Raw genomic sequence first — 13,533 nt, 5'->3', positions numbered from 1 at the left:
GACTCAGATACGAATGGTCAATAGAGAGAACCTTGGACATCGAAGATCAAGAGTATCCCGTGCTCCCACCATAGCTGACCACCCGACAGCAGCCACCTATTAATGCAGAGCCTGTTGGTACCCCTTCCTCGATGGAGTCCACGAGGAAGGTCCGATCCTTGGACACTTTCTTATAAATGAAGGTTGCCAGCAGCCTCGTATCTCATTTGTCGCTCCATCCCTCGCGCCCAGAGGGATCAGTGTGCATACACACGCAATCGCTACACAAATGCACACACACAGGGCACCCACATTCGCACACGGTCCTCTTCGTTCGGTTTCAGTGTAGAGTGCGGCAAATCAATTGCCAGTGATCGCCCGATCGTTCATCCCTTCGGCACGGGTAACCGGAAGTGACACAAGTCAACGATAAATACGTAAGTACCGATCGCGTGAAAGCTGTGCGCGGGTGATTCAATTAAATTCGACCGTGGGAGAGGCAGGAGATTGTAGAGATTTTAAATGTGTGAATATTAATAAAGGGAACGTGTTATCTATGCGAGCAGTGTTTAGCTGGTTTGAGTAAGGTGAAGGGAAAAGTGGGGTCGTCATTTTTTGAAAATTCAAGGATCTGCATAAACTAGCTTCTAGATTATCGTATTTTTCATTTAGTTGACATTGGTATTATGAATGGCTGACGCGTGTCTGCTTCTGTTGAGACAGTCAATGTAATAGGATTTTTAGAAAGTTTGTTAGAAATTTATTTATACTGTATTTTTAGTATAGGGTCTTGATTAATTATCTTAACACCAGGTTTAAGATTGAATCATCCTGTTAACTACTAGTTCTTTTATTTTCTGCAGACTACTAAAACAGAGTTTAAATTTCAGTCAATTCTATTTTACTCTTGTCATTAATACAGTGAATAATCGAAAGATCTGGATATTAAAGACGACAAATAATTATAACAAGATTAATCAAGGTATTACAGAAATGTTTATTTATAGCTTCCTTCATTTTATGCCGCGTCAATTTAAAATAAAAATAGTATAGCCACTTCGTATAAGTAACATTGAGATTTTATCCATCTCCAGTGTAACAAATAACTGTTTCTGCAAAGAAACACGTTAGAAACGTGATCATGATAAATTGTCATGGGTGCATCGTAAATACATGGCGACAGTATAAGTATGATTATACAATTACGCGCGTATACGGATTTTGCATTCCGGAACTCATTCCAAGCGATCGACTCACGTCGATTTCTTACGAAAAGATTTCCGTTTCACGTTTTTGCCTCTCTATGCATAGAGTGATTTGTAAGGACATACGTGAGTATAAGACATCGTTGCAGCCGTGGTTTGAGCCACGATCATAGTATTGTTTTGCAGTATTTGCGCAAGGTGCGTTATGAAAGTGTAATCAAATACAATCGGGGACAAATAGTTCAGGCACACTTTCGTGAGTATTAGGGATAATTGCCAATGGCTGCGCAATTGAATTGAAAGTCGATTGAATTTTGTTTCAAAATAATAAGAAGAAAATGATTTATTTATAATCATTGATAATTTGATACTATGCTCATAGAAGAATACATATACTAAGATATTTGAATAATGAGGGTTTGGATAAGGAGAGGCTCTACTGTACATCCACTGAACTCATTTTGAAGTATGCACTATTATTAATAATAATAAGAAGACCATAATGTCGTTTAAAAAACAGTAACTGAGAAACTGAAAATATTAGATACATGTTGCAAGAAGCAGACTAAAGATAGTAAGAGAGGATTATAATACCCTGAACCTATTTAAGCTTTTATCTGAATTGTACCCACGATTATTGTGCATAAAAGTGTCATTGTCGTGTACAAGTAGCGAGATTCGTACAGTCATTAAGTTATATTATTATTTACAGGAAATGAAACTTTCATTAGAATTCTACCGCCTCGAATGAATACTGTACTAATGAAAGATTATAATATAGAAGGTCTAAGCATTGTCCAAGAGCTAAGTTATGCAGTTCATGTGATATCTACAATGAATGGAGGAAAGATAGAATCTATCATCATTTAATTAATTACGAGCGATATCGCGTGTTCTTGATAGTGTTTAGCAGGTGACTAATTGAGAGGCCCGTTATTCCGTATCCAATCAGGATTCTCGTCTACTGGGTATACGCCCATAAGGTTCGTTCGACCTTCGATTTAATATCAGCCTGTAATTATAGAAAACGCTGTACTGTGAACTGATCGCGACGATATCGTCGACGTTGCTCTCGTTTCCCATCTCACCTTTGCGATAATTGGAGTCGAGGAAAAGGATTCGAGATGTTGACTGCTCGCTTTGCAAATCCATTTACGTCGTTACTCTTATCGATAGCCTCGCTCTGGGAATCAACTATGGCCTCTATATTACTTGCATCTGCTTTAAACTCTGCGATTTTTTTTTCTACGCTAACTAGACCTCACGATTAAATCGGCGAGTTGAAGAATGGTACAAGTCCAAAGTTAGCCATTTTCAATTTTGCTTTGCAATCTTCGATGTTGCTTCTGGACTTGTACTGTTCTTCTACTCATCGATTCAGTGGTATTAGGCAGGTCCTAAGTTGATGTTATATTTGGAAAGATTCTAAGAAATACCGAAAATAATTTACACGCTCTCAACTGCATAATCACATCTTCGTGACAAAACACGCAAAGCTTACGTAGAATTCAGGGTTAAGGTTCTACCGGAAGAATCGCGTTTCGCACGGCATTGAAAGTTTTTTAACAAAGAAGCGTCTCAGAAACAGAGAGTAATCGTGATTTCATGCTTGCAGGACGTTTAAATTAACGATGTAACAAATCCATTCGTGCCGCGCTCGCTTTTTTTAGAATTTCGAGCAAAAACAACCCTTGTAGAACAACATAGTAGAACAATAATACCACAAAAATGTAGTATGATGAATAATGTATTAAATAATAATATAGTAACATAATAAATATTTTGTTAAACAAAATGTGCTACACTATTTTAAGCACTTCAGGGTTCAGTAAATAAAAAAAGGTGAGGTTTTCCAAGGATATGTTTGAAGAGACTTTTGATCAACATCATAAAAGCAACAGTCTATGAAACATTGAGTCAATTTGAAGATGTTTAAAGAGACTTTTAATCAGTCCCACAAAAGCAACAATGTATGAAAAATTGAGTCAATCTTTTCGTAGATTCAGAACTACCCTAATATCTACACGAAGATGATCCATTATCCAGTCAAACCATCTGCATCTCGTTAACACATGTGATAAGCATGAAGCGTACTAAATAATTGATTGGTATATTTAACTGCTGTGAAGACATAAATCATGCTGCCTCAAAGGAAACTTTAATGGTCGTAACCGCAAATCCACGCCATGAAATGGGGGATTTGAGCTTACAGTGTTCGGGGCGATTAGTCGAAGTATTCAGTCAACGTAATTAATCACTCCAGTTACCGAAATGCAGAGCGTTACCAGAATGCAGAACGTTTTCATAGAAGGTTGCTGACATTAACACAGTGTAACGATAGAGTCGTCGTCAGCTGTTGAGAACTTTTGCGCGTAGTGAATTGGAAATTAGCAATCGGTATTCATCTTAGGAATTTACATTCACGAGTTGAAAAATTTGCGATTAGTATCGGAGATGGCAATTTGCATTTATTGCGAATTTGAAATTTGCAATCAGTGCCGATCTTGGGAGCTCACAGTTACTAAGAACTTGCGATTTGCGTTTTCTTTTAACATTGTTTGCATAAATGGTACCAATTGAAAATTTGCACACGATAAAACCATGAAAATTATTCTTCTACTATGTTTAATGATTTTGTCTTTAATTAAAGGTAATCTTCTCTTATGTATCGGGAAAAATCAATGTGTAAATTGATTCATATGAAAGATAGATTTTATAGAAGTCTATAAACCTTGTACTCTAGTCTTTAGTCTCGTGAATTTTTACGATCACGTATAAGTGGAGAGGATCACTCATATTTGTTCTATGTGTATATTCTCCACAGTTCTTTTTTCCTTATTGGGCGTGTACTGCAACGGAATATATTTCCTGTTTCTCCTTGAAAGTATCAATTAATAGCCAAGAAACGGTACTGGTTGTTCATTCTGTCATCGTGCAGCAATTGACTGTAGTTTATTCGTTTCGTCATGTCAATTTCCATCACTAAAGTTCCGGTTTCTTTTGCAAACGGAATATCGAGAAACGTATTGTACTGGAGATCAACTTCTCGATTCTTTTTCAGTATAGTATACAGTCTTTTTTTAAGCGTAGTACAACCAGGAAGAGAATGTAGGAGTACACCAAGAAATATTCAATCTTCCAGTCTTCTATGTTATTCTTAAATTTGAATTATTCTGTTCAGTGATATTTCTATGAAAACCTATTTCTAAGGAAAGTTGTATATCTTTATGAAACTCGTCACTGATGCATAGTCATAAACTCGAGTTCTAGTGTTAGTCAACAAAACCACCGCCAATTTGACACGTGTTTAGAGAGCCATATGAGACCATAACATGTCAAGAAAATTCATGATTGTTTTCATTTTCTGATCTGTGAGTGCATGTGATGTGAAGGAAACGTATGCACTTTGTATAATTACAGGCAGTGTCGATCACGTTTTTAACAATCTTGACAACTTGCTCCAATTTACAATAATTACTTGCCTCAGACAAACATATGTATTTCAAAAGAACAATTTCTGAGAAAATATAGTAATCGAACCTGTGGTTATCGTAGATAATAATTTTACATAAAATAAGTAATTGTAAATTATTTTAAATAACAAGTTCATGGGCAAAAACGTTTTTATAGTTGTATAGTTTTTTTTATAGTTATAGTATTAAATGATGCACTTAAAATGCATGCTTCTTTATCTAGAGATAATGTAACGAAATGGAACATTTTTTCTATAGGTTCTAATTATTTTCTTTCTGATTGATATTAATCCTATAGTTAATGCATATGTATAAGTGATGTCTACTTATAATGTTAATTGATGTGAGGAAAAGCAAATAATAATAGATTCTCGATTATATCGCTGCAGTAGAAATATTCGCGAAAATGGTATTTCATCATTGAATCGCATAACATTGAATAGAACTCCCACGTAACGGGATTTTGGATAACAGAAACTCTACTGTTATCTTCTACTTAAAGCAACATTATTCAAGATTTTTCATTACTCACAGGAATGACGAATTGGGTGGAGTTAAATGGTATTTAGAACATGAAAACATGGATCTAATGAATAATAACGTTTGATCTGAAAGTATCGGCTGAAAATACTAGTTCAATATTAGCATTTCGATGAATATGCTCTGTGGCGTCATAGAAAACATTGATGAACATATACTTAGAATTCAAGATGGCAATCCAGTGCAATATCGTATGCCTGTTTTTGTTTAATATATCAATAATAAATGAGTACTGATTCTGTAAATCAATCTCCCACGTCTGTCATACTTACGCACATCACTGCATTAAAATTAAAAAAGAATCATTTATGTGTTACTATTGCTAAATTATGATATTAACAGCAAGTGTTACTAAGTTATACTAAATACTCAGAAATTCTTGTGACAATGAATAATAGATCTCTGTACATGACATGAGCCTATTTTATAGTCGTCTTTGTTGAATTACCATTGCGTTTATGTTTTTGTACAACACCCATATTTGTGTACTGCTTGATTTGAAAGAGATAAAACATAAGTCGCACCTAGTAGAAGACGAACAATTATGCAAATTATTCATGGCTACATTCGTGGCATGATTCGTTACTGGTTTTCATATTCCCTTATTTCCCTAACGCTTGATCGTTCTACCACCTAAATTTCACGGGACTTTTTGTTAATTAAATTATCATGAATAATTTACCCTGATTAATCACAGTTTGATGCGCTTACGAGATCTTTTATTCTTTGGTCTTTACACGGTATGGAACAGAGTGATGCGAGAAAAAAATATTTGTCCCAAGTTTCACGTCCCCTTTACGTGTCTACAATCAATTGTCACACTGTTGTCACGAATAATAGAACTAACAATATTAAAACGATAATTTTCGTTCCGTCTCAATGATTCTGGTTCAAGGCGACCGAGTCATGTACTCGCTATTCCATGAGCGTTAGAGTCCTACAGAAATTCATGTAGACGTTTCTGTCGATTATATGCTGCCCATTACAAAGTAGCAATTGATCTTTTTTCTATTTTTTTTAGAGATAATTACCATCAATATCTATATACTTTTGTGAACTGATAGTAATTTTCACGTAAATTCAGGTGTCACGTTATTTGCAAATAATCAGGAACGAAACATGCTCAGCTATCGTCAGAGTCTCAACAACTGTTCGTGTTTAGGTTCAATGTGTACCCATTTAACAAGTTAAAATGTCTGAAGATTGTTTCTACTAAGAAATGAAGATAGTGAAGAAATTAACTTTCCTTTGAATAAAGAAAGCTCGATAAAATGGCTTCTTTAGTGTTTGTTGGCTAATAGGTAGAGGTATACAAAACTAAAATGAATACTTCGTTGTCACCTTGTGCTAGCATAATCCTGAGCTGATTATCGATTTCTATAGTACGTATACGATTATTCACCCAATAACCAGACTAACTTGCAAAACACAGAATCCTTGAATAAATAATTGTTAACGGTACAGTTAGGGTCACATTGATTCTGTCGTGCTTATAAATTCGATCATTAATTATAAACTATAAATATTGAACGACGTCTTGATATCACCATTTCTGCTTGCTAGTTGGTCGACTCAACATCACTTTCCTAATCAATGTGTTACACCGTTTAATATTTACCAGACTTGGGCAATTTCTAACGAATAGTGTTGAGTACCCAAATTCTAAATGAATGTCGATCGACTTCATCACTTGAAACATTTACCCAGCCAAGTGAATACTATTTTTTTTATTTCCCATAAAAAGAATTCTAACAAAATTTTGAAGCATATTTTTTCCCTTTTAAACACAATTTTTTCTACTGAGTCGTTAATAAATTTTAAAGTAGAACCACTTTTTTATATTTTATATGTTTTTGCGTATTAAATGCATTCTGTAACTTTTCACGCATTCAAAATTCTCATAAACGCATAAATATTCGTAGTCTACTCATAGAACGTTTAAGCAATTTGTTAACATTTTTGTTATCTAGAAATCAGCTTTAACTAGAAGTTCAAGGTACACAATAAAAAATGATTCGATATCAAGAAAATGAAGTGTCCTTATCTGAAAGTTTACTATATTCGAGCAAATTGTTGTTAATTGAAGGTTGCAGCTTGCAAATGCTAAATTCTAGCGATCAATATTAGGAATGCATATGCATGATATGAAACATGGTATGAAACCGGAGGAGAAGCGGAATAACGACGATTCGCTTCGTATAATACAAGTACCGCGTTATTAGATACTATCGACTATGTTTTATTTACGATCTCGGTAAATGTTAACAAGTATGTAAACACTCCAGCGATCATAATTTTCGCAATAATTAACGTAGCCTCATGGAAGCATTGTGCATCGAAGCATTATATAATTCATATTTAATAACACACTCATTTGACTGATAATAGGTACCCGATATTCGATTGTAATTACTAACAATAGTTAATATTTATTCTTAGAAACAGGCATGTGAAAAGTCAAGTTCACTGTCAATAGTTATAATCATTGACACTTAATTTGTTTTTAAATAGATACGTATTTCATATCATGTGACTATGTTCACTCAAATTTGTTGAGAACATGACTTACTTTGTTTTACTCTAAAGCTACAGAATACTTATGAACAACAGTTTTTAAGTTTTTTCCCTTGGCGTTTTTTGTAGCCTTCGAAAGTTAAAGTTCTTTTCATGCAGCTTCAACATATAGGTACCTTCTGGGCCAAAGTAATTCTCAAATTAATCATTCTTGCTTTATATTTTATATTTCTCTTAGAGGGAAAACTTCAAAATTTCTTTCAATGCCTTTTCCATCCTCAAACTATGAGTATTCATTTTCATTTAATTAGAAATAAAAGTGTTATTTAAGATACTTATTTATGCGAACTGATCATGATTATGACTACAGATCATTTTTCAAGCACAGTACCTAAAGTGTGACATATTTTTCTCCAGGGCGCAATGCTGAGCGCACTGTTTCAGCAGCTGAAGTTCCTCTACAAGCCGTATGCGTTGGCCGTTGTCTCAATCGGATACGTACTTGGAGAACTAGGCCATTATTTAATTGGTAATTAATTGGCATTCCACATATTACGCTTCCTCTTCCTCAAAATGCCTTTTAGATAAACTCTTAACGCTCATTAAGACACGTGCATTCATCTATAATAACTGATGCAGTTCAACAGTTTAAGGCGGAGTTACCTTGCATAATTCTTTTTACACTTGTTCTCAAGGTGTCACCAGCAAAGCAACTGCGGAGGATTTACACTATGGTGACATTTCCTGCCAATTAAACTCGTCTACGTTGGCCATCGTAGATCTTCCAATACAATGCGAGGTAGCCAGCAACCAAAGTTTGTAAGTTCCTCATTGATTACATTTTTCGAACTGCTCGCTGGTGTAGACCCAGTTTAAGGTTGCACATGGAAAAAATGCGAATGTATATGATCACAGTAGATAGGACCACCTGATTTCACGTGCACTTTCGGACGTAGCGTATTATTAACCAAAGTGGACATAGCTAATTGAATCGACGTATCCTCTACACACAGAAACTTACTCCTGTGTCAACATGTGTCTCAGGTGCAACCTTACCAATTCTGCACAGTACATTGAGCAAGTCACGCCACGCGAATCACAAAAGTTTTTATCGCGGAAGATCGTTCCATTATATCTACTTTCACTCAATACTCGTGCGTGTAGGTTGTTGAATAGTACGGTGTTCGCGTTACCTTCGATCGAATTAGAGCCGCCAGTGTTGAAGGTGTTTTGTTTCACAGCTGCGAGTCCCTGGAACTGAACGGAACTCGGTATTGCGAATGGAACTACAATGGCCTTGGTCTGGACTATCAAATCCTGGCTGGCCCGAGCTTTATCGCTGTGTTCACCGTAGTCGGTGTCATCTTGGGCATCGCGGCGGATAAATACAACAGGTATTTAACGACGATCGGCCGCTTTTTAATTACTCTTCAGACGGTTGCACAACATGGACCGTTGTGGGGACAGCCATTGTTGTAGCGGTCTTTCATGATGTCAGTTCTTTGCCTATCGCTCTTGTCACGATTGTAGAGGTAACTGTTACTCGTGTACCTGCTAATAAGGAAAACTGCTATTTGCTGGACATCATTAACTCGAGGCTACACAGTTTATTGTGTAATACTGGTGGTATGATTAAACACAGCTGGCGATTTTGTAGGAAAGAATGAACCGGAAATTAGGAGTGAGCTTTATGCCACGAGGATTAGTATCTTAGGATAAATTTTAATTATTTTGTAGTTTGATTTGGTGGACTCAGTCTTTTATGTCATTGTGACAAACTGTCTTCTATGTTCTCTTGACGAGTGCATCCGATGTTCAACTTCAGTACCTCGTCCTTATATATCTTATTAACTAAAATCTAAGGCATACCAGCTTTTGTTAGGAGTGAGTCTGTCATAGGACTCTAGGGTCCTCACAAGGGTGCTCACTCAATAAGTAAAGAATATTTATTTCATATACAATACTAATTATAATCAATATTTCCCAAGCTTACGCCGTATCATAAAATTAATCGAATTTGCAGAGTAAAGATGTTGACTATTTGCACCCTCGTATTCAGTATCGCAATTGTCCTAATGGGAGCAGTCAAAGAATACTGGCAACTGGTTATTCTTCGTATGATCCTAGCAGCAGGGTAATTCATATGACTAAATGAATATTACAGGTCACTTAGGTTGTTCACCTATTTTAACGTCGTTCTCATGTTATTAATATCCAGGGAGGCAGGATGCAATCCTCTGGCCACAGGATTGCTTTCTGACTGGTTCGCGGAAGAACAGCGAGGACTCGTCATGTCGATTTTCAACTGGGGCATTTACGGTGGTTATGGTATCGCTTTTCCTGTTGGTCGTTACATACCACCATTAAACATCGGTGACTTGGTAAGTAAATTATATTCAGAACTTTTAACCCTTTTAGTGCTAACCGAGAATTTGGGATTAAAAACCAAAAATTCAAGATAATTCTTATAAATCGCTTATAAACAGAGCTTATAGACAGATCACTGAATTCGCTGTTTATTTTTTAATACTGTAAATTTCATAACGATATCCTCTGATCTGACATAATCTGAACAGGGTTGGAGAGCATGTTACTACGGAGCTGGTATAATCGGTCTGATCATAGCTGCTTTCACTTACACCCTAACCGAACCAGAAAGGAAAACGATCGGAGAGGAGGAAACGAATAAAACTGGGAAGAAAACACCTGTGTGGAAAGTGATCCTGCAGCCAAGGATACTGCTTTTGTGCCTGGCTGCTAGCATCAGACACTGTGGTAAAGGGCCAATACCTTGATGCAATCGATTCAGACGTGCTCTAAGGATACATCAGCACCTACATGTGTGAAACATCTACTTACACCCTACATTTTGATATAGGGTAAGAGTGCCAAGTACTGTGTGCTGACCGATTACTATGCTCCCTGTTTTCTTTTTATGTATAACAAGATGTAGCACTGTCAAATTAAGAGTATTTTTTTTTAAATAAAATCAAGTACTTGGAGCTTAGTAGTGCTGCATTTTGTTATATGTGAGAATAATAGGGAAGGGGGACACAGTAATCGATCAGTACACAGTAATTGGTACTCTTGCTTTACATATAGCTATTCACCTTTTTAACTACATCATTTTTTGGCGTCGCTCATAATCTCATCTAATTCTTTAACGTTTACATCTGTGACCACATGCGAGCATATTAAGATATTGAAAGTTCAAGCATTTTTGGATAGTATATTTGAAAAAATCGGGCGTTAAGGCTGGAACAGGCGCGTTCAATAATTTAGTCGAGTGGTGAGTAATTTAGTAACTTACTGTGTATTGACACTAAAATTAGTCTTGGCTCAAATAAGTTTTAATGTCCTCACACAGTAAGTTACTAAATCACTGGCCTACTCGACTAAATTACTGAACATGTCTGTTCCAGCTTTTACGAGAATGTCTGATGCGCTGACTGCTACCACCACTCACAGAAATAAGTATTTTAACTTCCAGTGAATAACTACGAGCGCATGAATCATATGTAAAATCATGCAGGGGTCAACGTGTTGAAAAGAATCCGATGCCTTTCTCTTTTACTTTAGAATACATTTTCAGGCACCTACATTTGTAACCATGATCACGCAAATTTCTTCTGGCATCCATTTTCATACGAAGACAGTTTCTCAATTTGTCTCAATTTCTCCATATTTCTTACGTGATCCTTATTTTCAGGTGGTATGTGCTTCGCCTACAACTGCGATCTCTATTACAGAGATTACTACCCCGACTACGATCTAGGTTGGTGGTTGTTCGCCGTGACAATTGTGATCGGCAGCATCGGTGTCGTTGTCGGTGGAGTAATTAGCGACAAGTTTGTAGCGAAACTGGGAATTAGATCTCGAGTGGCTTGTCTAGCCATTAGTCAGATAATAGCTACACCATTTGCATTTGGCTCGGTGTACTTTACTCCCCTCGGGGCGATGATCACCCTTGGCATTTCTTACTTCTTTGGTAAGCACGATAGATGATATTTCATTTAAAAATGAGTTGCCAAGAAACTTAGAGAATTCTAAGTCAATCGTTTGGTTGAAGTTGATGGTGAAGGACAATTGGTCCCTCCAAGTGAACAAATAGAACTAGGTTTCTTATTTATTGTCTAATATATGATGTACCACGTACCTTTCTCTTTGCAGCTGAGATGTGGTTTGGAATCGTGTTCGCTGTGGTCGTCGAGATAGTCCCTCTGCATCTAAGGTCGACCACTATCGGAGCTTTCCTGTTCGTTATGAACAATATCGGAGGAAACTTGCCAATACTTGTGGAACCAACTAGAAGGGCAATTGGATTTCGAGGATCTCTTTACATCTTTTATGCTGGCTTCTATGGCCTCAGTAAGTGGTTCTACTATTATACAGGATGATTCATAAATAGACAATACCGCAAAGTGAATTACTATCGCTATACAAAATCCTAAAACTTGACAAGGATTGTTTTTGTTCGTTATAAAAACTAATGAAAATGTTTCTATTTTCTTCGATTCGCAAAGTGATCCCAAAGTTTTGATTAACAGTTTACTTTAGTGTGACAGTTAATCATGTAAAGTATTGTCACCTTATTTATGAACTATCGTGTATAATAAGTGTTGCATGTCAGTTGTAAAGGCTACCTTTTAGATGTCTCACTTAAGGAGTATGTTTCTTGATAGGTTCTATCATGTTCTTCTGCACCATGTTCTTGATGGAAGGAGGCTCTAAGAAAGAAGCGGAGAAGACTGTCAGCGGCAAGTCAGAATCAGGGTACGATAATAACACGTTTACCAATGACGATGGAAATATACCGACGATAGAGCTACCCCGATTATATCCTGACCCGCCTCAGCGTTACGAGAACTCTAGGCTATGAAATAGAAGAGTATAATTTGTAAATTGTAAATAGCACGCGGAGCGACTTAAATGACCATAATGTTATCTACAGCAACGAATCAAATATTTTTAGTTGTATACTGTTTCTTACACCTCCAATAAAAAAACACGCGATGATTCAGTTTCTGAAGAAAATATTTGTAACAGACGAGAATAGTGGTTTACGACACAGGAACTGTCCGTTTGTAAATTGAAATTTAAGGAACTTTGTCTTGGAAATCGAACGAGTTATGAGGCTTTTATAGTCCATGCACTTCTAACTTTGAAGAATTCTCGAATCATAAATCCTGGAATCCTAAAATATTCTAAATTAGCATTTTTATAAATGGCATAATTTGAATTGTAAATTAAATGAGACAAATGTTCACACGCGAGCTCAACTGTAGTAAGTATAGCAAGAAGTGTATGACTGACCATTGACCTGTAGAATATTTTTTAATTAACAAATAATAGTTTTATGTTAGAAAAGGGTACACTTGATCTTTAATCTGGCATAAAAATGTGTTATATAGGCAAATAGTACTGCATTCCTAAATATAAGATGTTCGAACAAAATAAAGTAATTAAAATTTAAGAATTTTGATAGAACCACACATTTTGAATCACTTTGTATAAACATTACACGAGTAAAGAGATGACAACACTAAGATCATTAAATTCGAGTAAATCATCTTTAGTGTCCCTATGTACAGCAATAAAGAAACACGTGTCTAAATTTGTATGCAGGTTTGTCTTATTTAAAGAAATATTCAACCTTGAACTTTCCTTGGAATAAAAAACAATATACTTTATTGCAAATGCATATAGCAAGTAATATATTGCGTACTTATGTTATCATTTACAATTATAATTTTGCTCTCTCATGATCGTAACAGCTCTTTTAAACATTATGCATCGCCTATTTGCAATAGGTCAATTTATTT

The 13,533-nt window shown here is 36.0% G+C and overlaps 1 protein-coding gene across 1 annotated transcript; it reads left to right on the top strand.

The window, feature by feature from the left end:
• The first annotated feature begins 213 nt into the window (after positions 1-213).
• LOC143188945 (hexuronate transporter) lies at positions 214-13,400 on the top strand. The gene is made up of 10 exons (XM_076393503.1): positions 214-416; positions 8,129-8,240; positions 8,407-8,530; positions 8,953-9,105; positions 9,735-9,845; positions 9,930-10,092; positions 10,288-10,486; positions 11,421-11,699; positions 11,882-12,079; positions 12,394-13,400. Exons 2-10 carry the CDS (start codon positions 8,135-8,137, stop codon positions 12,588-12,590), a joined length of 1,530 nt encoding a protein of 509 aa, XP_076249618.1. The 5' UTR covers positions 214-416; positions 8,129-8,134; the 3' UTR covers positions 12,591-13,400.
• The last annotated feature ends 133 nt before the right edge of the window (positions 13,401-13,533 follow it).

This window comes from Calliopsis andreniformis, chromosome 3 (genome assembly GCF_051401765.1).
Source record: "Calliopsis andreniformis isolate RMS-2024a chromosome 3, iyCalAndr_principal, whole genome shotgun sequence".
NCBI classification, from domain to species: domain Eukaryota; kingdom Metazoa; phylum Arthropoda; class Insecta; order Hymenoptera; family Andrenidae; genus Calliopsis; species Calliopsis andreniformis.
The sequence above is the reverse complement of the archived record's forward strand: the minus strand, read 5'-3'. Positions and strand labels throughout refer to the sequence as shown.